Genomic DNA, 26,681 nt, shown 5'->3' with positions numbered 1-26,681 from the left:
ATCGTGGTAAACAAACAAAAGGCTGGGAAAAAAAAAGCAGCAAGCCAGGCAGCATCTGGAGGAAAGGAGAAGTCAACGTTTTGGTTATTACCCTTCTCCAGGTCTGGATGTGGGAGTAGAGGGAGCTGCAGATAAAAAGGGGGGTGGGGGTAGGGGTAGTGTAATGTTGGTGATAGGTGGACACCGGTAGTAGGTGCGATCTGGTCGGTCAATGGGAGGGATGAATCTGGTTGGTAGCTGGGATAGAAATGGGGAGACAGGGCTGGAAAGGGAGCCGGGGGTTGGGTGGGAAGGTTATTGGAAATTAGAGTTAAGTTCACAATGTTTTGTCTTGTTTCCTTATGCCGTGATGCAGCTAGATAGTAGGTGTTGCCCACTTAACTGGTTTGCCCCCGGGGGCTATATATTGTACATGTGTTACATTGAGAGCACCTTGTCTTAATGCTGGCTGTCATCATCAAAACAGTCCATATTCCTTTCCATCAAGTACAAGCCCACTTGATCTTTGGATACCATACTTTAAAAGTTTTTTTATTCATTCATGAGATGCGGGCCTCGCTGGCTGGCCAGCATTTCTTGCCCATCCCTAGGTGCCCTTGAGAAGGTGGTGGTAAGCTGCCTTCTTGAACTGCTGCACTCCTCCTGCCGTGGGTTGACCCATAATGCCCTTAGGGAGGGAATTCCAGGTCTTGATCCAGTGACACGTAAAGAACAACAATATATTTCCAAGTCAGGATAGTGAGTGGCTTGGAGGAGAACTTGCAGGTGGTGGTGTTCCCATGTACCTTCTGCCCTTGTCCTTTCAGACAGAAGTGGTTTGAAAGATGTAAGGGTAGTTGGTGAATTTCTGCAGTACATCTTGTAGATAGTACACACTGCTGCTACTGAGTGTCGGTGGTAGAGGGAGTGCATCTTTGTGGATGTGGTGCCAATCCAGCAACTGCTTTGTCCTGGATGGTATCAAGCTTCTTGAGTGTTATTGGAGCTGCACTCATCCAGGCAAGTGAGGAGTATTTCATCACACTCTTGACTTGTGCATTGTAGATGGCGAACAGGCTTTGGGGGAGTCAGGAGGTGAGTTACTCACAGCAGTATTCCTAGCCCCTGACCTGCTGTTTTAGCCATTGTGTTTATGCGGTGAGCCCAGTTGAGTTTCAGATCAATAATAATTCCTAGGATGTTGATGGTGGTGGATTCAAGGATGGTAACACCATTGAATGTCAATGGGCGGTGGTTAGATTGTTTCTCATTAGAGATGGTCATTGCCTGGAATTTGTGTGCCACTTGTCAGCCCAAGCCTGGAAATTGTCCAGATCTTCTTGCATTTGAACATGCACCGCTTCAGTATCTGAGCTTTGGAGTTCTTGGGAGCTCACGGAGAGAAACCGTCTGTGAAACTCTCCCCAAAATTGACATGGTCCATTTTTGGCAAAATGAAGCCGGAGCTTTGGCAATTATTCAATTTAATCCGTCCTTGGAGTTATGAATTCGCAGGCTATTACAAGCTGGAGGATGTGGGACAGATTAATAGCTTTCATACCGTGAAAATATACCACAATGTCATTTTTGTGTTGGCATTTAGAACATTACCAAACATGTTTCAATTTTGTTGTCAGCTTTTCTTCCCAGCATCAGTTGGCATTTGAGGCAAGAAAAGTTAAGGGACATAAAATTATAGTCCTGTTACTATATATTGTTGGTTCAGGATCTGTTTAGTAGTCTATTTGACATTTATCCTCTACTGCAGAATAGCCTCTGTTTTCATTTTGAGTTTCTATACTTTGATCCATAAATAATGGGTGATTGGTCCATAAAAGGTCGGAGCAGATATAGGCCATTTAGCCCATCGAGTCTGTTCCACAGTTATTGCACATGACGAAAGATACTTTGAACTGAATCTTATATTTTTTTGGCTACGTCTGAGGTGCGTAGAGTTTTTGGAGGGTTGGTCACTCTGGGCTCTAGCAGGTTCTTTCACTGTATCTTACAAACTCACCTCATTAATTATCTACTATGCCTCTATAACATCTCTCACATCTGATTTCCGTCCCACCTTATCACTCGCCATTCCTGGAACAAATGGCCACTCAGTGGATATCTCAGTATTAACCAGCATTCTTTGCACCTGCGCCATCTTTAAAAGTACATTGTCACCCAGACAAATACTGTTAATCTGGAGCTGTCTGCAGCGTTCCTGACATTTGCTCCGGTGGACAAGCGAAATTGGTGTCCCTCTATGCAGACAGGTTTTTGAGGTCCTGCTCCACAGGATGGTGCCAACTTGGGACTTCCTCCTCCTCCAGGTCCACCAGTAAAGGCCACAACACCCAGACCATGCCAACCCGCTCTGAGGTTGCCAATCAGGTTAGGGTAGTCTTAGCCACCTGGAGGAACGCACAGTCTTCTCCACTCCTCCAGCATAAGTGCCATCATCCTGTCTCGGATACCTCACACTCACTCTATCTCTACTACTTCACCCATCTCCCACCAAGACCTATGTTCTACCACTTTCACTATGCCTGCAACATCTTCCCCATTCGCCCCCGTCCACCCTAACTCATGGCACCACTCACCTAGCATGCCTTCTACCCTACCTACTCACTCACTTGAGACACCTCACCACCCACACCAACAGTGTCAATAGCTGTGCCACTCTCTTTATCTTCCATAATACACCATAATTGTCTCTCATAACATAAGGAAAACAGCCCACAGTAGAGCGAAAATAATCAGGACAGTGGCATGCTCCTCATCACTCAGTTCCTCGCCTCTCTTGTCGAGCAGAGCCTGACTCTGACTGCCCTGAGCAGGGCCTGGACTGGTATTGGAAACTATCTTTGACTTACTGTGCCAGGAACCCCTGAGCGAAGTCTATCCCCTTACACTTGACTGAGGACTACAGTAATATGAGCCTGTTATCTCTGACTGAGGAGCCAAAATGCCCAAAGACCATGTAAAGTGGGGATACTGTGAGCATCAGAGTCAGTGAGCACTAGAGAGCAAGCGAAGAGCTGGTCCAAACCATGAGCTGGGTGTGTGTCCCTGAACACCCCATGTCCTTGCTGCAGTATTATATTGATTGTCACCAGTGGAGCACTGAAATGCACAAGTGTCCTGCAAGTGGATCAGATACGAGGGTTGTTAGGGCCTGACACCATGTCAGATATCATTTCTGTGGATGTGAGGTCTGTGTGGCCAGCACCCATGCAGTGTGCCCTGAGATGTTGGTGTCTGATTTCCAACATGGAGGTATTCCAGAGCAAGTGAGGAGCTCTATCTGCCAGGTTTCACTGTTGAGTTTTCCCACCATCGAGCTTGTTTGGAGAGTTTGGTGAAGCAGGAGGTTGAATATTAACGAGGTGACTTGGATTGTTAACAAGGAGCCATAATGGCCAAGAATTAACAACTCGCTGCATCATTTGTGAAAAGTACAAAAGATGGAGCGGATGATCTTGAGACCGAGATGGGCCTCACTGGACATGTTCCCCAATTCTGCCACAACATATTGCAACAGCCCATATCGCTTACAGTTCTATAAGATTCACCCAATAGTTTTGCCCGATTAAACTTACAAGAATAATAACAACTTAATTACACAAGGAGTGATTACAAACCAGGGCTAAGTACTGCTAGACCCTGTTAGGCAGCCACAAACCAAAACAACTAAATTTACCAAACAACACTCACATGAAGAATTAACCAGCAATATTTCACATTTGTAATATTTTACAAATCACACCGTGTAAAATTAAACATTAATTAACAAATGATACTTGAAATAAAAAGGTAAATTTCAATTTACATTGTCAGCCCAACAACGTCATATCTTACACAATTGCAAGGAGCTGCAAAAGTGAAAAAGTGTTGAATTCCATCTGCTCTAATGTAGTCTTTGGGTTTCTAGCCTATAAGATACATGACCAACGTTGAATTAAGAGCAGAATTAGTCTGCTCAGCATGTCAGGTTTGATTTAATAAGATCAGGCTGATCTGCTAACTCCACATTTCCATTCCCCACACCCCCCCCCCCCAAACACTTTCACCTGCTTACTTATCAAAAATCTATCTCCCACTGCCTAAAAATGTTCAAAGATTCTGCTTCCAACATCTATTGAGGAAAAAAGTTCCAAAAACTCTCTGAGAAGTTTTGTTGTGATATAGTCCATAAATAGTCCCTGTTTTTCAATCTTTTACACTTACTCTTTGTCTGCAGATCTGATTTGTCTCTGACCACACAACAATTGAATCTTAATATGTAACATGTTGATACTGCTTCCATGTCAAGGGCTGCTATGTCACATTTCATTTGTCTTATTAATCAAGAAAATACAGTTGATCAATTTTGCAATTTATGTAAAATCTTATGCAAAAAGGCTTTCCATTTGCAAACAATACTGGTTCTACAAATACATTAAAGAAATTCCATTTCTTTTCCTACTATGCTGCTTCCAAGTTGTTGCAGTGTTAATTTCTTCAAACAGTTCAAAATATGAGCAGAACAGACAGGACAGACTGGGTTTAAGGGGAATAATTCAAAAGTTAGAACCAGAAAGTTCAGAAGTAGGATTAGAAAGCAAATCTGGACACAAAGGATGATAGTAATCTAGAACTTGATCCAAAGATAGTAACTGATGCTAGATAAATTGAGAGTTTTAAATAGGTAATTGACAGGCTTTCGACAACCAGAGCTATGAAGCAATATGGACTAAAAGTGGTTATATGGAGTCAGGTCACAGGTCAGTCACGATCTTATTAAATGATGAAACAGGCTCCAGGGGACAGATACCTCTCATTTTCCTATTTCCCTAAATGCTTTCCTGTGTTCTTTGTAGCCCCCAGGAGGTAGTAAGAATCTCTGGGACTTGGTGGCCGTTTTAAAAGACCAGGATGACAGTCTGCTTCCACAGAACTACTGCAAAGGGATAATGCACATTAAACATCTGGTCAGGTTCAAAACTGTAAGTAACGGAGGTTTATCGCACAAGTGTCAAATGAAACTTGGTGTCTCTAATTGGTAAAATATGTTCCTTTATGAGACTATGTAAAAATGATTGAATGATGAAAGGATATTGAACTGTGATTCAAATATCAGCAATGTCAGATGTACCATATGTTATACTGCCTTCTTACTAATAATGAACAGTCTGATGAAGTTTTACAATGTACCATTTGGGCACTTGGATTATTAAGTAGTGATAAATGGATTTTGATTATCAGTTTTATCAAGGTGACTTTTTTTTCTTCAAGGGTCAGAAATTGTTTTCTAACTGTGAGTCAAAACAGCATTTAGAATTAACCATGTGAATTAAGTTAATGACTGGATAATCTATTTAATGAGATAATTGCTGAAGTGTTTAATAATTTAAGTGTTATAACCCAGAGAGAGACAGATAGAGGGGCCATAAGCAGGTTCAGTTCAGGAGAAAGGATCCATACCAGCAGACGTATGTTTAGTGGCCTCAAAGTCATCAAAATCAGAGAAAAGTGAGTTTGCCTGTTGTCTTGGGGAGTGACGGAGAGAATCAATTCCAATGGGGATGTGCAGAAAGTTGCTAAAAGTTTACAATCTCATCCATTGCCATTTGTCTTCTCATTGTGATTGCAAAGCTATCAGCTTTGACTGTGGGAGAGAAGCAGTCTGTGCTTGGAATTGCTGGATGACCTTCAGAGGCACCAGAAAGCCTTGAGGCTCCATCTTAACACCTGAACCACTTCTGAATTGTGCTGAGCTCAGGGATAGTGTGTATCAACTGGTTTATGAATGGGTGTAAACGCTATCCTACCACTGGTGGTAACCAGCAATCCCACTTCATCCCCTTCACACCCTGCTACTTAATCAAAGAAGGCTTTTTTTGCCACTGCCAGATGATTGACCACAGGGGCCTTTCCCACAATGACATGGCTGTAGCCAACATGGTTGCCACTACACTGGGCTGCTTTAAAGTCCATGCCAATTCTCATTGTTCCCCTTGCTTTTCTTAAGTGAATCACTACTTAGTGAAGCCATCCAAAGCTCACACAGAATCCTCAACTACATCCTCCTGCTTGACCTGAAACCTCTTCAGTCATCCCACAGAGTGGGCCTGAGGGAGCTCAGGGGAACCTCCAATGCAGATCACAACAGTTCTCCTACACAAATGTGACATTGGTGGGAAGAAATGAAGAGCAGAATGTCCAAAACAAGCTTGTTCTTTAGAATCAATTCAGGGGAAGGTCACCTTCACCTTACCAGACCATAGGTCTGCTCTCTCACTGGAGAGAGACGGCTGATGGTTTAACCTGGGGGTTACCATGCTCCAAGTGAGGGGAAAGATTGAGAAAATGGGATCTTCAAGGGTAACTCCAGCTGGTAAGAAAATTGAACCCAAACTGTTGGTATCGCTCTGCATCACAAACCAGCCATCCAACCAGCTGAGCTAACCCACTCAGTTAAAGAGGTACATAAAAAGAAAGTTAAAATATTAAAAATGAAATTTTATATAAAACCATCCCTCTTCTTACATTTAGCCTTGACTCACAAACAAACATTGACTGACACGTATAAATTGTTCAATGCTGAATTTGTTTTTGGATAGTCCAAAGCTCAAGAGTTAACGACCGTGAAGATGTCCAAGTTTGGAGGTGGAATCGGTGCACCGACAAAAGAGGAGAGACTGAAGGAGGCGGCTGGGATTCATCTGCGACTGGGTCAGATCCAGAGATACTGCGAGCTAATGGTGGAACTTGGAGAGGTTAAGTATTTAATAGTGATAATCAGTCAGGTGTGAAGAGGCACAGTCCATTAAGAATTCACACTAACCTCCACTTTCAAATCTCAGTCGATCTCCTGTTAGAATAGAATAGTGGCAAAACTCTTTTTTTTGCTCTTTCTGTCGCTAAAGAGTCAACAAGTCAGGGACTCTCTGTGCAATCTATACCGTACAGCCTTCATGTCTGTGGTGCTTGAGTTTACATTCACCCAGTAGATGCAAGATAAATGTGCCTTTTGCCTGCAAAGCTGGGTTTGAATATAATTAATGTGGACCATTTATTATTGGTCCCTATGGATCCAAATCACAAACTACCCATCATTTGGCACAAATTGACACTAATTACATCACATTAATGCAATTAACGCAGATAATGTAACCAAATGCCAACGTCATGTTTAATGCGGTAGGAGCACCCTACTAGCATTGAAACAATCGTCTATTTGTACGTTAGGGAATTTGATTGCATTTAAAACTTCCTTGACTGTCTGTCATGTTCTTTGTGCCTGCAACGATAAGCTCTTTTCTATTTTTGACATCCAGTGGGTTCTGATTCACTCAGAATGTCTTAACAATCAATGGTAGGAAGGTCCATTTGGCAAATCCAGTGAACTGAATCCAGAACTGTATGTCAACAGGTCCAATAGTGGCTAAGTTTACAAGCAATGTTTGAATTGCCTTGATCTTGGGGAGGAGAGAATCAGCCACCAAGTGAGGTGGCAGGTGAAACTGTGTAGCTTCAGGGTCATGGCACTGTTGTCTGTCACAATCAAATGGCAACGCCACATGAATTAGCTTGGCGCTGGCTTACTGAATAACCCCATGGTTCAGTTAATACAGATTGCCAGGCGGGAGCCAGTTGAACAATATGGAACATAACGAAAAGGGATAGGGGCATTTCCACATGGACAGAAATCTTACATTAGATAAAAATGATCCCATCTGTGGCCCTTCAGGCTTCACACCTTTTTGTGTCAGATGCAAACAAATCTTCGAGAAAATTATTCTAATTTTTTAAAAAAGTGGAAAGACACCTCGACATATCCTGGTGCTGCTGTTTCAGTGCCTTCGGTGGGGATAGCTCCTTGATTTATCTCCACCCTGTAATGTTTGTCTTCTCCTCCCTTAATGCGTACAGGATTTCTGAGCCAACCCCTTCATAGAATCCCTACTGTGCAGAAAGAGACCATTTGGCCCGTCAAGCCTGCACTGACCTTCTGAAGAGCATCCCACCCAGATCCATCTTTCCCCCGCCCCGATCCCCGTAACCCCACATTTCCCATGGCTAATCCACCTAACCTGCACGTCTTTGGACTGTGGGAGGAAACTGGAACACCTGGAGAAAACTCACAGAGACACGGGGAGAATGTGCAAACTCCACACAAACAGTCACCCGAGGCTGAACCGAACCCCAGTGCTAACCACTGAGCTATCGTGCTGCAGTTGGGGAAGCTGTAGTTTGAGCAGAGACCTTAATGTGCATCCATTTCCCAAGGAAGGTGCTTTAAAAAAAAGTGGTTTCTGAGGAACATTGTGGAAAATCTGATCTAGCTTTGCAGTTTAAGTACCAAAGTCAACTTTTCTAAATTAAGGAAACATTGTCTTCGTGAAGGATGTGTTTGGCAAGTGCTTTTCAAGTGCCATCTGAGTGATATTTTGGGCAAGTGAGAGTATAACAGGATTCTCTGTGTATGTGCTTGTAAACCCAACGAAGAAAAGCTAGCCAAACTGCTTTCCATGCACAAAGTCCCCTCTTCTGTTTGTATCGATGTGACAAAAGGAGATGTCTTTAGCATTAAACACCAGTCTGAAAGTTCTCAAGTTGGGGTTCAAAGGCCAAAGAGAGCGGGACAGCAGGAAAATGAACTGGCAGTAGGTGCCAGTTTCCCCATGTGACCCTCAGTCAGATGCATCAAATGATTCCTTCTTTGCAATAAAAGATAATTTGCCTTCAGTGCAAAAAGACCAATGTATTTTTTTATGTGTGTGTTTGGAAGCAGGATATAAATAGCCAAAAATAGCGTGACTTCTTTAAATTATGCATGAGGCTATTTTGTGTAGGGAGATGAACCAAAGGGTAGAAACACAGCAGTGCAGAATTGCCATGGCTACAGCTAAACCTAGTACTTTACCTTGACTTCCTCTGACATTGTAATCACAATTGAAATAGATGACAGTGAGCCAAGGCTGCTAACTTTCATTGGTGTTTCAGTGGGATAAAGCACTTTCGGTGGCACCTGGGGTATCAATGAAGTACTGGAAGAAGCTGATGCAACGGTGAGGAACCTCTTATTTTGGTGAGATGCGCAATGATTTAAAACGCTGTTACATGACCGAATGTCTCACTCATCTGTTGCCTCAGTGTCCTGGCCAACATTCCTCCCTCATTCAAACACAGAGCAGACATCCGATTTGCTGAAGCTAACAGCAGTTGCTAGAATTTATGGTGCAAAATACAGTTTGGGCCTATGATGCAAACCCATTCCTCTGAGACCTTTTGATTTGGTGAGGAAACAGATAAATACAGTCATAGAGTGATACAGAATGGTAACAGCCCCTTTGGCCCAAACTGGTCCATGCTGATTATGGTGCTCACTCAACTAGTTATAATTGCCTACATTTGGTCCACATCACTCTAAACACTTCCAATCCATGAACCTGTCCAAATGTTTTTTAAATGTTGCTAATTTACCTGCTTCAATCACTTTCTCTGGCAGCCCATTCAATATACACACCACTCTCTGCGTGAAGCAGTTACAAATCAGATAACACCAGGTTATAGTCCAACAGGTTTATTTGAAGACACAAGCTTTCGGAGTCTTGCTCCTTCTCCAGGTGTCAGTGAGACAGATGGCATCAGACACAGAACTTATAAGCCAAAGATCAAAGGGTCATAGAACTGCTGCGAATGTGTTGAACAAACCTAAGATGGCTGACAAATCTTTAATGAGTTAAAAAGGATTAATATGCAAATCCCAGAATTTCTTTCAAGTCACTGCCCCATGATAACTAAAGGTTTTATCAGTGTACCAGAGGTGAGATCCCAGGTCAGACAATGCGTTTTAAGTGTGAGAATCTGGAGTCAGACTGACAAGTTAAAACACAGCCAGATTCTAAACAAGGCCTCACACCTAAAATGCATTGTCTGACCTGGGATCTCACCTCTGGTATACTGATAAAACCTTCAGTTATCTCGGGACCGTGACTTGAAAGAAATTTTGGAATTTGCAAATTAATCCTTTCTAACTGATTAAAGATTTGTCAGTCATCTTAGGTTTGTTCAACGCATTCACATTCGTTCTATGACCCTTTGAACTTTAGCTTATAAGTTCTGTGTCTGATGCCACCCCTCTCACTGACACCTGAAGAAAGAGCAAGACTCCAAAAGCTTGTGTTTTCAAATAAACGTGTTAGACTATAATCTAGTGTCGTGTGATTTTTGACCTTGTCCACCCCAGTCCAGCATCAGCACCTCCACATCATGAAGAAGTTGCCCCTCAGCTCCTTCTTAAACTTTTCCCCTCTCACCTTAAACCTGTGCATTTTGTTTTCAATTCCCCATCCCTGGGAAAAAGAGTTTATGCATTCATCCTATCTATGCCACTCATGATTTTGTACACCTCAATAAGGTCACCCGTTATCCTCCTACATTCCAAGGAATAAAGTCCTATCCTGGCCAACCTCTCCCTATAACTCAGGCCAATTAGGCCCGGCAACATTCTTGTAAACCTTCTTTGCACACTTTCCAGTTTAACTATGTCTCTCCTATAATAGGGTGACCAAAGCTGCACACAATGCTACCAAGTGCGGCCTCATCAATGACTTATACAACTGTGACATAGAATCCCTACAGTGTGGATACAGGCCCTTTGGCCCAACAAGTCCACATTGACGCTTGGAGCATCTCACCCATCCCCATCCCCATTCCCTTCCCCTATAACCCACTTAATCTACACATCCCTGAACACTATAGGCAATTTAGCACGGCCAATCCACCTAACCTGCTCATCTTTGGACCGTGGGAGGAAGCTGGAGTACCCAGAGGAAACCTACACAGACATGGAAAAAAACATGCAAACTCCACACAGACAGTCACCTGAAGGTGGAATTGAACCCAGGTCCCTGGCACTATGAGGTAGTAGTGCTAACCACTGAGCCACCGTGCTGCCCCTATACAAGGCTATATTCTTAGGGATCATTTCTATAGTAACATAATGTCCCAACTCCTATACTCAATGTCTCCACTGATGAGGGCCAGCACGCAAAATGCCTTCTTCACCACCCTGTCCACCTGCAAGCATTCACGCCATCAATTTGCACATTTCCGACTGAAAACAAGTAGATTGATCATTCGTGCATAATGAAGGTCTTTAACTTGTGATGTTTCATGCTGGTTGGTGAGTTTAGAACCACAGGGCCCAAGAGGGAAGTCATTTAGGACTGAATTTAAGAGAAATTTTTTATGCAGAAAGGAGTGAATCTTTGGAATTCTGTACCCTGTGGTGAATGTGGGTACAAACACAATGTTTAAAAGACATTTAGATAAATAAATGAATAGGAAAGTTTTGGAGGGATATGGGCCAGGATTATGGTCCTAGTCTAGTTTGGGATTATGGTCAGCATGGACTGATTGGATCAAAGGGCCTGTTTCCGTGCTTTATGACTGTATGACTGTCTGACTCAATCATTAGCATGTTTGAAGTAGGGATTAACAATGGTGGAAAGGGATTGGGGGTAGTTGTATGGGGAAAAAGGCATTGAAAAAGGAATGATCATAGTGAATAGCAGAGCAATCTCACTGGGCTGAATTGCCTTCTCCTGCTGTTATGTTCCTGTGAAACGTTTTAAAGATGAACTGCACAACGTAATTGCAGGAATTCCTTTTGCTTATGCATAAACATATTGTCAAATCTACTCGTACTGAATATATTATTGATCTGTTGATACAGAACCTTGTTGCAATGCAATTTGCAATCAATAGTTGCTTGCTGTGAACCTTAGCTTGATACTTAACTCCATTGCATATTCTCTTTAAGCTACCCATTCAATAAATTAACACCATCAAGGTGAGAATAATGAAAGCTAAATTAGTAAGACAGGTAGAATCCTATTGTAAATTTCTTTGCCATTCTGCAAACAGCATTAAATTATATTCTCAGAGTATTCCAACACATTTATATCAGAGATGCAATTTTCTTTTTTATGTCGGTAAACAGGTCACCCTGTAATATCCCAGAAACAGAAAATAAATCCACATGATTAATTAAAATGTTACTGAACATGAGAAATATTTGAAGCTACTTTCTCTCAGGTCCAAAGTGGTTCTATCAAAAGGCTACAAATTGTTAAAATACTTCACCAGGTTTAGAAATTGGAACAGAATAAAGTGGCAAAAGAGCAAATTGAAGAAAAATAATTTGGCATGGTGGATGAGAGGGAGCAGAGTCCAAAGATGTTCAGGTTAGGTGGTTTGGCCATGCTAAATTGCCCTGTGGTGTCCAGTGATGTGCAGGCCACGTGGGTTAGCCATGGGAAATGTGGGATTACAGGGATAGGGTGTGTGTCTGCATTTGGATGGGAGGCTTTTTGGAGAATCGGTAGGGACTCAATGGGCCAAATGGCATGCTTCCACACTGTAGGGATTCTACAATTGTATGATTCTAAAGCTTTAATATTTCCCACTCTGTGGAGTTTCTGATCTCCACTTTGGAAAGGGTATAGGTCAGAGGAGGATAACACAAATTTAAATGCCGTTTATAACAGGTTTCAGTTGTACAATTGCCCATGCATCTTAGTTTGTGTCCTACCTACATCTCCCAAGAAAGGACCAGAAAATAGAGGGAAATTTGTCCTCAAAAGAAACAATATCGGATTAGTCCATCAGAGTCACCAATGACAGGAAAGTGTTGAGTGTAATGAAGCATTCAGGATGTTACTGTTTCTTCAGGAGAGCTGACCAGCTGATTCAGGAAGGGAATGATGAAGTGATTCCATACTGTATTGCCACTGGGGATGTGAGGAAACTGGTATCCTTCTTCACCTCTCGAGGCCAGCTGAATGAAGCACTCCTAGTTACTCAGGTAAGCTATAGTTGCCAGTTGCTGGTCTTCTTACTCGTGAGCACTAATCTTGCCATTTTAGCAGGGAAGCCAGTTTCAAAGGGATCTGATTCACTGACCCTCTGTCCGTAACGGTTCCCCAATCCTGCCTTCACAGTATCTGAAGAAGAGATCTACAAAACTGATTCTCCAAGTTAAGCTAGAAAGGAGCGTGGCTTCCTGCTAAAGATGAATTTGGCGTGTATTGATCAGGAGCAGAAATCTTCAGTAATTGCGTTCTGGTTCCCCAACACAGGGGAGCTGAGGCCAGTTATGGGGGTCCTATTGTTAGCCTTGCTTAACCTTCAGAGCAGAAACTGAAACACGACCATCCACCCTTGGTTTTCCTTTACTGCCAGCTCATGTGTGATCTCCTGGTTGCTGATGGGAAACAACTGAAAAAGATACTCAGCTACTAGACAGTCAACCTTTCTAAGATGGATATTAAAATGTGGTCAGAATAAAATGTGACCCAACAAGGCTGCCAGCGAGAGTTATCAACCACAAAGTACACCCCATCAGTTCAAGTGCAATGATATCAGCTTTTCTTTCAGTCTGTGTACAGCACGGTTTGTTCCTGTATCTACAGAAATAGGGTCAGTGTTTTGAAAATCGAACAAGTTTGGTCACTTTCCTCTGTGATGTAAACTTTGGGATTTGCATGTATAGTTTTTAATGTTATTTGGCGTGAGATTGCGTTTCTGATTTTTGAATTCAGGCGGCACAGTTGTTTGCACTGCTGCCTCACAGCGCCAGGGACCCAGGCTCAATTCCGGCCTTGGGTGGAGTTTGCTTGTTTTTGCTGTGACTGTGTGGATTTCCTCCGGGTGCTCAGGTTTCCTCCCACAGTCCAAAGATGTGCAGGCTGGGCAGATTGGCTATACTAAATTGTCCCGTAGTGACCAGGGATGTACAGGCAAGCTGGGTTGGCCATTGGAAATGCAGGGTTATGGAGACAGAATGGGATGCTCTCCTGAAAGTCATTGCAGACTCAATGGGCTGAATGGCCTCTGTCTGCACTGTAGGGATTCAATGACTTAATAACCAGTGGGTTTTTCTGTGTGGTCTAAAGTTAACAATTAACTTGTAAGTATTTCTGTAACCAAGATTTGTTTTCAGAACAGTTTTTGACTCTGAAGCTGTCGACTGAATATATGTGCATTGCTCATGTACCTTTGTTTATTTTCGAGTGTTTGAGACCTAGCATGGTAAATAATGGGGTCTCTCAAATTTGTTAGAGAATTTTATAGTTTTTTTATTAAAATTAAAGGAAATCTCTATAGGTAAGAGAGAGATGTTTAGTTTCATTTTGACTTTGTACAGGGAAGTGCTGTGATATCCTTGAAAAAGGACGGCTGTATAGAGCAGTGCTCCTGAGAAAGGTACGATAATACAGTGAATTCAATTAAACAGGAAAGTCACCATCGTTCCAGAAGGAAAGTCTCCCATTTGGGAAACAGCTGATGGTGAGTTTAATCTGAGGGTCACCACACCTCAGACGAGGGGCAGGGTTGAGAAGGCAGGGTCTTCATGGAACAGCCAGACGTCATTGTGCACTTCAGTACAAATGACGTAGGTAGACAAAGGAATGGGGTCCTGTGAAATGAGTACAGGGAGTTAGGTAAGAAGTTAAAAGTCAGGACCTGAAATATAGAGATCTCCAGATTATTCCCAGTGACACGCGCCAGTGAGGATAGAAATAGAAAGATAGGCCAGATGAATGCATGGCTGAGGAACTGGTGTAGGGAGCAGGGTTTTCAGTTCTTGGATCATTGGGATCTCTTTTGGGGGAGAGGTGACCTGTACAAGAGGGACATGTTGCACTTGAACTGGAGGGGGTCCAAAATCCTTGTGGGGAGATTTGCTAGTGTTACTTGGGAGGGTTTAAACTAGTTTGGCAGGGGTTGGGACTCTGAATAAGAGGGGCTATCGAGAAGTCAGGGGAAAATACATTGAGAGCAAATTAACTATTCAGGATAACCAGGGGCACAGTAAAGGGAGGGAAAAGATTTCTGGTTTAAAGTCCATTAGTTCACTGCACAAGGCTTGACTGGTAAGGCAGATGAGCTCAGAGCATGGATTGTCTGTGGGGACTGGGATATTATAGCCATAACAGAAACATGACTAAGAGAAGGGCAGGACTGGCAGCTCTATATTCCAGGATACAGAAGCTACAGGCATGACAGAAGTACAAGAACGTGAGGACGGGGAGTGGCCCTTTTGATAAGGGAAAGACATAACAACAGTGCTTACAAAGGATGTTCATAAGAGGTCATCAAATGAAGGCATATGGTTAGAACTTAGAAACAAGAAGGGGATGGTCACTCTGTTGGGACTGCATTATAGACCCCCAAATAGCCAGCGGGTACCACAGGAGCAGATGTATAAAGAGATTGCAGATACCTGTAGGAATAATAGAGTAGTAATGGTTGGAGGTTTTAGTTTCCCTTGTGTTGACTGGGCCACCCAGAGTGTAAAGGGCCTGGATGGGGTTGAATTTGTCAAATAGGTCCAAGAAAGTTTCCTAAATCAATATGTAGAGGGCCCTACTTGGGAGGGTGCAACACTGGACCTCCTGTTAGGAAACAAGGTCGGGCAAGTGACTGAAGTGTCACTCAGAGAGCACTTTGGGTCCAGTGACCTTAACTCCGTTTTAACACAGTTATGGAAAAAGATAAGACAGGTTCACAGGTTAAGGTGCTGAACTGGAGCAGGGCCAATTTTGAGGCCATTAGGCAGGATCTAGCAGGTCGATTGGGTGGGTCAGTTTGAAGGAAAAGGAATGACTGGCAAATGAGAGGCTTTAAAAAGTGTGATATCAAGAGTCCAGGGACCGTATGTCCCTGTTAGGAAGAACGGAAGAGCTGGCAGGTTTAGGGATTCCTGGCTGACGAGGGATATTGAGGCTTTGGTCAGGAAAAGGAAGAAGGCATACATTGATTTTAAGCTATCAGGCTCAAGTGAATCCCTAGTTGACAATAAAAAGCATAGGAACACACTTAAGAGGGAAATCAGAAGAGCAAAAAGAGTGTATGAGATGGATCTGGGAGATAACATTAGAGATAATCCCAAGAGGTTCCAAAGCTATATTGAGATTAAGAGGGTGGTGAGGTAGAGAATAGCTCTCTATAAAGATCTGCGTGGCCGTCTATGCGTGGAGCCACAGGAGATGGGGGAGATTTTTAATAAATATTTCTCCTCAGTGTTTACTGAGGAGAGAATCATGGATGCTAAGGAAATTAGGGAAACAAGTGGGGATGTTTTGGACTGCATACATATTACCAGAGAGGAGGTGTTTGCAGCCTTAGAGCACATTAGGGTGGATAAGTCCCCTGGACCTGATCAAGTCCATCCTTGGACAGTGTGGGAGGCTAAGGAAGAAATTGCAGAGGCCTTTGCAGATATTTTTACTTCAGTTTAGCTGCTGGTGAAGTTCCAGAAGACTGGAGGGTGGCTAATATTGTTCTATTGTTTAAGAAAGGTAGCAAAGACACGCCAGGGAATTACAGGCCAGTGAGCCTGACATCAGTGGAAGGCAAGTTATTGGAGAGGATACTGAGGGACAGGATGAATCAACATTTGGATAGTCAAGATCTGATTAGGGACAGTCATCATGGATTTGTGTGCAAGACGTCATGTCTGACAAATCTTTTAGAGTTTTTCACAGAGATTACCAAGAGGATACATGAGAGTAGGGCAGTGGATGTTGTCTGTATTGACTTTAGTAAGACCTTTGCCAAGTTCCCGCGCAGCAGGCTAGTTATAAAAGTTAGGTCGCATGGGATCCACAGTAAGCTATCTCATTGGATTCAAAATTGGTTCAATTGTAGGAAACAGAGGGTGACAGTTGAAAGTTGTTTCTCGGACCAGAGGCCTGTGACTGTGGGTGTGCCACAGGGCTTGGTGCTGGGACCTTTGTTATTTACAGAAATGATCTAGATGTGAATATACAAGGCATGATTAGTAAGTTTGTGGATGTTACAAAATTAGGAGGTATCATTGATTTTGAGGAAGGTTATCAAAAATCACAGAGGGATCTTTATCAGATGGGGAAGTGGCTGAGGATTGACAAATGCAATTCGATACAGATAAGTGTGAGGTGTTGCTCTTTGGAAAGCCAAACCAAGGGAGGACTTGTATAGTAAATGTTAAGGTCCAGAGGAATGCTGTGGAACAGAGGGACCTAGAAGTATAAGTCAATCATTCATTGAAAGAAGCGTCACAGGTGGACAGGGTGGTGAAGAAGGCATTTAGTATGCTGGTCTTCATCGGTCAAGATATTGAGTATTGGAGTTGGGACGTTACATTACAATTGTATAAGTCAATGGTGAGGCCGCAGTTGGAGTATTAGGTGCAGTTTTGGTCACCCTGTTATAGGAAAGACATTGTTAAATTGGAAAGTGTGCAAAGAAGATTTATGAGAATGTTGCCAGGACTAGCAGGCCTGAGCTATAGGGAGAGGTTGGCCAGGATAGGACTTTATTCCTTGGAACATAGGAGAATGAGGGGTGACCTTACTGAGGTGTATAAAATCATGAGTGGTATAGATAGGATGAATGCATATAGTCTTTTTCCTTCTTGAAAACTACAGGACATACGAAAGATTTAAGAAGGACCTGAGGGGCACAGAGAGTGGTGCGTATATGGAATGGGCTGGAAGAGAAAGTGGTTGAGGCAGGTACAATAGGAACATTTAAAAAACTTTTGGATAGGTACATGGATGGGAAGGATTTAGAGGGATATGGACCAAATGTGGGCAATTGGATTGAGCTGGGTGGGCACCATGGTCGGCATGGACCAGTTTGGGCCGAAGGGCCTGTTTCCATGCTGTATTACTCCATTACTCGATGACTGTGTAACCTCAGCTGGCACAGCAATTGAACCAGCCATATTGCTGTCACCCTGTATGATGAACCAGCCTTCCAGCCACTGAGCTGGCTAATGCCCAAGTTGTGAATTAAATCACCTTGGATTGATAGGTAGTGTTAGTTCCACAAAAGGAGTGTTAGGAAAAAACCCTAAAGAGGTTTTTTACTTAAAGCACAGTGCTGTGAATCTTGGGTGTGTTGCAGTCTGAAGTAAATATTATCACAATTCCAGTCTAAAGTTAGAAGCTGGAAATAACTTAACATATTGAGGTGTTAGGTACAGGCACTCTGGTATATCATATGTATGGGTCGATTAGTAAATGTACCAGGGGTACAGTGTTTTTGGGTACTGTACAAAAGCTGCTTTGTTTCTTTTTAATTTATAAAAAGAGTGTTTTGGGATTAATGGGATTATACCTCCATTATGTATTTAAAATCTTTGAGTTTATAAACAGACAGTTTGGATAATTCTATTTTATTTTTGTTCTTTTTCTTTTTGTAAAAATAAAAGCTTCTGTATAGCTTCTGCTGCATCGTGTGCAGGAAGAGACTATCCATTTTCACTCATTCAAGGGAATGAGGGCATCACTGGTGAAGTCAGCATTTATTGCCCATCCCAGAGGCAGTTAATCTTGCTGTGGGTCTGGAGTCATATGTAGGCCAGACCTGGTAAGGTTGGCAGTTTCCTGCCAAAGGACATTAGTGAACAAGATGGGTTTTTCTGACAATTGACAATGGATTCATGGTCATCATTAGACTCTTAGTTCCAGACTTCTATTGCATTCAAATTCCATTAAGTGCCGTGGCGGGATTCAAACCCAGGATCCCAGCACTTTACCTGGGTCTCTGGATTAACAGTCCAGCAATAATGCCACTAGGCCAGCCCCTTCCCAAATTGCTAACACCAAAACAAATCAAAACACAATCTATCAAGCCAGGTTCCTGTCTGGAACCAAAATTGTCTGGTAATGAAATTAGCTGGGATTGTAACACTTTTCACCTTGAAATGGGCACATACCACCATCACAATACTGTTGATATCAGAGACATCATATAGATGATTCCCATGGATAAATCTTGGGCTTTTCTGAAGACAGAATTGAAGCAGAGTTGCAGATTTTTGTATGCATCTAACCTGAACTGGGAATACTTAATGCTTACTCCAAGTGAATGGAAATTATGACATTAACAACATGGTCCTTATTTCTCCTTCCAAAATTGAGCGCTTCATCTGTAACCGGGGTGTCATATGTAGCCCTGGGAGGTACTGCTGTGTGAAGGAACCAGTCGCTCAAGTCATTGAGAAGCCGTGACTTGCCGGTTTTCAGCGATCACAGTCTGTGCTCATGAAACCTGAGGCAAAGTGAACAGATCATTAGTGCACAAAAATTTGAGGTTGCTCAATTCCCAGCATCTGTTTTGCATGGAGGAGAGCGTCCTTTCAATCCTAGTGGGAAAAAGAAATCTAATAGCCATCCCATTTTCAATCATTTGGAGATTTAGGGCTGTCGCACCTTTTCCTACCTTTAAATTATAGGCAGCCAGTGAAGGAAACATTCAAGGACCACAGATCTCAGCACTAAATGGAGCAGCATGTGGAGATGGGAATAACAAATCAGAAGATTACGATGAGTAAGTTACTACCTGTTTCAACCAGAATAATTAGGGAGCAGCTAAGAATGGAATTTGGTGAACTACGTGCATAAATAAAGGTAGGTCTTGTTCTTTAACTTATCATTATTAGACTTGGGGTCGGTCAACATAGAATGAGGCCATTCAACCCATCATAGCTATACCAGCACCTTGGGTAGAGCTATTCAAATAATGCCACTCGCCTTGCCCTGTATCTGGTTTTCCTCCCAAGTATATTCAGTTTTCTTTTTTAAGTTATCATTGAATCCATTTTCATCAGCCAATGCTTTCTAGGTCACTGTGTTAAAATAAGCAGTTCATCGTGCTGCCCCAGGTTTTTGACACTGTATCCTCTGGTTACTGATTTGACATTGTGTCCTCCAAATATGGAACCTTATGCTATTGAAAAGACATTTCTCCTTATGTCTACCACCAAAAGCTTTCAACATTTTGAATGCCTCTTTCAAACCCTCTCTAACTTAATAAAAACTGAAAGAACTGCGGATGCTGTAAATCAGGAACAAAAGCAGAAATTGCTGGAAAAGCTCAGCAGGTCTGGTAGGATCTGTGAAGAAAAAAATCAGAGTTAATGTTTTGGGTCCGGTGACCCTTCCTCAGAATGCCTGAGGAAGTTCTGAAGAAGGGTCACCGGACCCGAAACGTTAACTCTGATTTCTTTCTTCACAGATACTGCCAGACCTGCTGAGCTTTTCCAGCAACTTTGATTTTGTTCCTTCTCTAACTTTATCCGCTGTAATCAGAGAACAGATCCATTCTAAGGACCCAACATCTGAAGAGTGTTGATACCTAATATGAGCACAAGCTTAGAATATTTTGGAAATAGGAAGTGAAAGGATTAAAAGATTGAATACTGCAGCGAGTAACTCAACTCCTGACTCCCCCAAAGCCTGTCTGCCATCTACAAGGCACAAGTTAGGAGTGTGATGGAATACTCCCCACTTGCCTCGATGAGTGCAGCCCCAACAACACTCAAGAAGCTTGACACCATCCAGGACAAAGCAGCCCAGTTGATTGGCACTACATCCACAAGCATCCACTCCTCCACCACTGACACTCAGTAGCAGCAGTGTGTACTAGCTGCAAGATGCACTGCAGAAATTCACCAAAGATCCTCAGACAGCACCTTTCAAACCCACAACCACTTCCATCTAGAAGGACAAGGGCAGCAGGAATATGGGAACACCACCACCTTCATGTTCCCCTTCAAGTCACTCACCATCCTGACTTGGAAATATATCGCCGTTCCTTCCCTGTCGCTGGGTCAAAATGCTGGCATTCCCTCCCTAACTGCATAGTAGGTCCACCCACAGCAGGTGGAGTGCAGTGGTTCAAGAAGGCAGCTCACCACCACCTTCTCAAGGCCAAGTAGGGATGGGCAAGAAATGCTGGCCCAGCCACCCAGCAATACCTACATCCCACAAATGAATAAAATAAACTTTACTGACTGGCCCTTCAAGGAAGGACCTGCTAACCCCTAATTGACCTGGCCTGCTTTTGAACTCTGTCCTACCATGTGTGGTTGACCCCTGGAGCCCTCTACACAACTAAAGGCCAATATCACCAATGTCACGGAAGAAATAAAACAAGGTAAGTTATTGTCATGCAACCTATCACTTGGTAAATGATTGAAATTAAACGTCATGTCATTGAAAAGAATTCCCATTCCCTGGAATTCACATGACTCAAAATTTATTGTTTGTTTCATTCATTGATGGATTGTGGGCACTGTGAACGAGATCAGCATTTCTGATTGCCTTTGAGCAGATCAGAGTGAGTTGCCTCCTTGAACCACTACAGTCTGTGTGGTGTAGGTACATCCACAGTGTTGTTGGGGAGGAGTTCCAGGATTTTGACCCAGAAGAGGAATCCCAAGTCTGGATGGTGGTTGGCTTGGAGGGGAACTTGCAGTGATGGTGCTCCTAAGCATCTGCTGCCCTTGTCCTTCCAAAGTATAGAGGTTGGCGATTTGGAAGGTGCTGAGAAAGGAGCTTAGTGCATCTTGTTGATGGTATACACTGATACCAGTGTAAGGTTGCATGTTAAATCACATCATCTCCCTTGCTGTTTAACTCTTTACTGTTGAGCAGTTTGCCCTGACTTACTGGTGGCATGTTGTGCGGATCGCAGTGAATGGGTACTGAGAGCTGTGTCTTGTTTGCAGTTTGTTACACAGGGTGAGTAAGGAGCTGGCAGAATGGTACTTCCAAGACGGGCGAGCAGTATTGGCTGCATGTTGCCACCTCGCAGTGAATGACATTGAGGTACTGCATCTCCATTTAATCACCTACTAGTCTCCGTGCTCCCAAACGGATCCTGTCCTGTGTTTGTTTCTTCCTTAGCCATTCACTGCTAAAATTGTAATGAAAGATTTTGCACAGAAAAGTACGCTGCAGCCGGACCAGTCAGCTGAGTTAATTGGCAGTGCCCTTCTAGGTGTGTAGCCAAATGACCATTCATTCAATTGTCTTCCCCACTCACTAATCAAACAGTTGCTGAGTCCTCCAGATACTTTAATACAGCTTGCTGCATCAGTTTTATTTTTAGCGTGTGAATGAATGCTGAGGAACTGAGAGTGCACAATTCAACGGCTTTGTAAGCAAGAGGCTTGCAGGGTTAAGTCATCCATCACAAACAGGTTAGAAGCTTAGGTTGTTCATTAGAAACAGGACTGTCTAGAATAGAGTCCAAATGAGGGCTCATCAGCTCATCATGTCTGCACCAGATGACTGCAAAAGCAATCTAATCTCATTCCCTCATTGTTTCTCCATAGCCAGGAAATTTTACATTTCTCTTCAAATCCATGCCCAATTCCCAATTGAAAAGCCATTATCGAACCTGCCGTCACCACATTCTCAGGCTCTGCATTATCCACTCTCTGCTTTAAAAAGATGAAATCGCTCACCTTACCTCTGATTCTTTTACCATTCACCTTAAGTTGAAGTCTGCTCATTCTTTATCCTTCTGCCAATATGTGCAGTTTCATGCTGTCTACTCTGCTTAGGCCTCTCATGATTTGAAGCACTCCACTTAAGTCTAAATAACCTCCAAAAAAAAACACAAAGAGCGACCAAGGATTTTTTTCTGAGAAAAAGAAATCAATGATGCACTTGAGGCTGATTGGCTTTCTGCAGCAAAGACTTTTATTCCAGGTCTCTACAAATTTAAATAAATGTCAGGCAATCACAGTTTCTGATCATTTTTAAAATTATTATTTTCAATTGGCTATGCCCCCAATGGAGAGTTTGCTTGATTATTTTGATATGTATTGCATTCATCCACTCTGTATTCAGTCCTGTAAAGGCGTTTGTTTGATGGCTAACACAACAAAACAACACTGCATTTACTTTCAAAAATAGTTACAAATAATTTCATACATGCCTTTGTTGTGAGCACCATATTAATTTAGCCAAGAAATGACAAAGATTTTAAAATAAAATGAATGAAATGCTTTATGTAAGTCGACAAAGATGGTTTACTTTTCAACACTGATTTAACACTGCTTGCATCAAATTATATTGTGCGCTTATGAAAACAATAGACTACAAGTCAATGAGGATCATGCTTAACCTGCACAAGACCATACCTTGAATGTTATATCTCACACTAATGGTCAGGAGACATTCGAGTGCAGAGAAGAGCTATAAGAGCTTAGGTCTCAAAGGTAATAAAGAAAGACTGGAGTAAAATGAGCTTTTCATCCTGAATAAGGGCTATGTGCCACTTGATTTTATGGAGATGAAAGGGCAGACATAGGAACATGTAAAAGATCAACTCAGTATTAAATTGAATTGTGAGGGAACACCGATTCAAACTAATAAAGTATAACTATAAGATTAAAGCCAGGAAATTTATCTTCACAGAGAGTATGGAATAACCTTTCACAGTAGTGAAGGTTTCAATCGTGGAATGGTTTAGAGACCAAGGCGTGTTGCAAAGAAATATTTTATGATCCCAGTAGGGACCACTGTTAATACTTAAGGAGAAATCTGAACATCCGGCCATTAACATGAATTACTACTCCACAAGGTTTCATGTCTTTGAATCAAAGAACTTTCACCTTATACTAAAAATTAAACAAAGCAACTATTACTAACTTAACACTATAGTTTATAACTCAGTATGCAATCAATCAGGCTTTCTTTTTACTGACATCTTTATTTTTTGAAATTTCGAAGCTTCCTTCACTTTTTCAGTGACCAATCCAGAGGTATGCCAAAGCCCTCCAGAATTCACTTGAATTTCCCTTCAGGTTCCCAGTCTGGCAATTAGACTTCCAGAGGTGTTTCCCTCTTTGAAGTTTCCACTGCTTTCTTTGATAATCTTTTTCTTCCCAGTCTGCCCCCACAGCTTCTTTCGAAGTCAACTGTTCAAGTTGACTGGGTTCAACTACAAGGCTTGATTCCTTTCATTGTATGATCACTGGAGATTTCTTCCTCCAACTACAAGGCAGTCAGTTTTTTTCATGGTTCTTTTCCTATTATGAATTCCAAATGATATGAACCTTCTCCTGAAGGTAATGTTAAGGACCGAGGATGTTGATAACAACGGTGGCTTTCAATTTGAACGCAGCTTGCAATATCGAACTTGGTCCGTGGCAATGAGCTGGAGCTGGCAGTTTGCGTGGGAACTGTGCTGGGGGATAGTGCCATGCCTGTGACAAACTATGCCCTGGAATTATTGGCCCGGAAGTGCATGGCAACAACAACATGGTGAGTGCAGAGAGCAGCTTTAAAATGGTGACTTGGATAAAATTGTATCCCAAGGATCATTGAATCTCAGTGATCTTAAGTCATTGACTATTATAGCATTGAATAAGACGATTTAACATGTCTTTCTTATCCAATTATCCCTCTCCTGCTTTTTCTTGATAGCTCTGTAAATGTCATCAATTCAAGTTTATATCAAATGTCTTTCTAGATTCTAGATAATAACAAGTCACTGTGCAAGAAAATGCCCCTTATTTCCCCTTTTATTTTGGCCAAGGAACATTCAATGGCCATAGAATTCAGTAGTTATACAGATGTCCAAAATTTCTGAATATACTTGCAATAACTCGGTCAGTGTTCTGAATGAACTATTTGCATATAATTAGCAACAGCAATGCAGTTTCTTCCATCCTCATTTCAAGAACTTCCATCGGACTAACTCATGCCTGGTTTGACATCTCAGGTGTGAAGCTGGTCTATGACAGCTTGGCCTCAACGGAAAATTTGGCCAAGTGTAGAATGAAGCGTGGTTTCACTGTTAGTCTAAATGCACTGCTGCAAGGATCATGTTCTCCCTCTCCATTGAAAAAGTCTGCAATCCTAACAGTGCACAACCTCTCTGCACTGGAATATCAACTCAGTTACAAGACTGTCATGAAACTAAAATTAAACTGATTAAAAGTGATTCCAGAATTGAGGGGATTGGCTTATGAGGAGAGATTGAGTAGACTAGGACTACTCATTGGAATTTAGAAGAATTGGGGGGAGGGGTTGCATCTTATAGAAAGCTATAAAATTATGAAGGGAATAGGTAAAATAGAAGCAGGGAAGTTGTTTCCACTGGCAGGTGAAACTATAACTGTGGGGAATTGTCTCAAAATTAGAGGGAGCAGATTTAGGACTGAGTTAAGGAGGAACTTCTTCACCCAAAGGGTTGTGAATCTGTGGAATTCCCTGCCCAGTGAAGCAGTTGAGGCTGCATCATTGAATGTTTTTAAGGCAAAGATAGATTTTTGAACAGTGAAAGAATTAAGGATTATAGTGAGTGGGCAGGTAAGTGGGGCTGAGTCTGCGAAAAGATCTACCATGATCTTATTGAATGGCAGAGCAGGCTCAGATGCCCCACTCCTCCTGGTTGTTATGTTGAACACTGAGTCTTGAGACTCAGGATGCACAAGTACCACCCACTAGGCGCAACCAAAATTTTGATTCTTGTCATTAACTGTCAAGCCTTTGTTATCCTGTGATATAAGTTCATCTGACCTGTTTGGTTAGATCATCCTTCTGTAATCACTGTTGGTATCTTAACATCCTCCAGAACCACAATGTGGCCGAATCTTCATTGTCCTCTTTGATGGGCAATAAATGATGCCTTAGCCAGCAACGGTGAAGATTTTTGTTTCAAATCCTCCAAAATTCCAGAGAGAGCTTTAGAGATTTTTAGTCACATTTGTTTAGTCGCTCTTCCAACTACATGCAACAGGAGTAGGAATTACAGATGAGATGCCAGATGTTAGTCCAACTCAGTAGGCATAGCCTTAGCTCCAAGCTGGAAGGTTGTGGATTCAAGCCCCACTGTAGATATTTGTGTATGTAATTCATGTTGGCACTTCAGTGCACCATTGAGGAAGTCCTATATTGTCAGAGGTACTTCACATGGGATGTTGAGACCTGTCTTCCCCTACAGGAGGATCATCGTGGTATAATTTCAAGAGCGGGGCATCTTACTGGTGTGCTGCTTATAATTCATTCTTTTCTTTATTCATTCACTAATGATATGTGGGCCTCACCAGCTGGGACGGCGTTTATTGTCCATTTCAGAATCCAGTTAAAAGTTAACCATACTGCCGTGAGGCTGAACAAACAAGTAAGGGACAGAGGTTTCCTTCCCTAAAGGTCATTCGTGCAACAGGTGGGTTTTTACGACAATGGTCATCATTAGACTTTTTAATTCCAGATTATTATTGAATTTAAATTCCACCATTTGCCTTTCGAGCTCAGGTCTCCAGAATATTACCTGGATTTCTGGGATGATAGTCTACTAACAATGCCACTCGGCCATCGCCTCCCTCCATCTATTAAAAAGCTGAGGTTTTTATCCTAATGCTGTTTTTGGGATCTTACTGTACACAAACTAGCTGTTATAGTTGCTTATATTACAACATTGACGACCTTTCAAAAACGTTCATAGTGGGTAAAGTGCCCTGGAACATTCGGGGGATGTGAGAAGCACAATAGAAATTATTCTTTTGATGAGGGAGTGACTTCACCCCTGATTGCACTGCCTTCCCTGCCTCAGAGGTATCATCCCAATTGCTCAACCAAGACCAGGAGCTCAAAGAGAACCAAGAACTTACTGTCAATGTAGTGCTTTTCGTATAAAGTTGTCCTTTCACAGCCAGTGAGACACTTTTTGAAACAGAATCACTCTCTTAACATAGCAGAACTGGGTAAGTACCACATGAACAGCAAAGTCCCAGTGAAGAGCAACAACAATGCAACAAATGACCAGATCGTATGTGTAGAGCTGGACGAACACAGCAGGCCAAGCAGCATCAGAGGAGCGGGAAAGCTGACGTTTCGGGTCTGGACCCTTCTTCAGAAGGG

The 26,681-nt window shown here is 42.4% G+C and overlaps 1 protein-coding gene across 6 annotated transcripts in view; it reads left to right on the top strand.

Moving 5' to 3' along the window:
* The window catches only part of wdr17 (WD repeat domain 17), a 91,698-nt gene that overhangs the window by 43,178 nt on the left and 21,839 nt on the right, over positions 1 to 26,681 (top strand). For all 6 annotated transcript variants that reach the window (XM_048594976.1, XM_048594975.1, XM_048594974.1 and 3 more), the window contains 7 exons: positions 4,833 to 4,958; positions 6,576 to 6,731; positions 8,962 to 9,026; positions 12,697 to 12,829; positions 19,253 to 19,347; positions 21,530 to 21,629; positions 23,938 to 24,077. In XM_048594976.1, coding sequence (XP_048450933.1) covers positions 4,833 to 4,958; positions 6,576 to 6,731; positions 8,962 to 9,026; positions 12,697 to 12,829; positions 19,253 to 19,347; positions 21,530 to 21,629; positions 23,938 to 24,077 — 815 coding nt within the window. The remainder of the gene's footprint in view (positions 1 to 4,832; positions 4,959 to 6,575; positions 6,732 to 8,961; positions 9,027 to 12,696; positions 12,830 to 19,252; positions 19,348 to 21,529; positions 21,630 to 23,937; positions 24,078 to 26,681) is intronic.

This window comes from Rhincodon typus, chromosome 3 (assembly GCF_021869965.1).
Source record: "Rhincodon typus isolate 14 chromosome 3, sRhiTyp1.1, whole genome shotgun sequence".
NCBI classification, from domain to species: domain Eukaryota; kingdom Metazoa; phylum Chordata; class Chondrichthyes; order Orectolobiformes; family Rhincodontidae; genus Rhincodon; species Rhincodon typus.
This window is presented reverse-complemented; position numbering and strand designations above follow the sequence as displayed.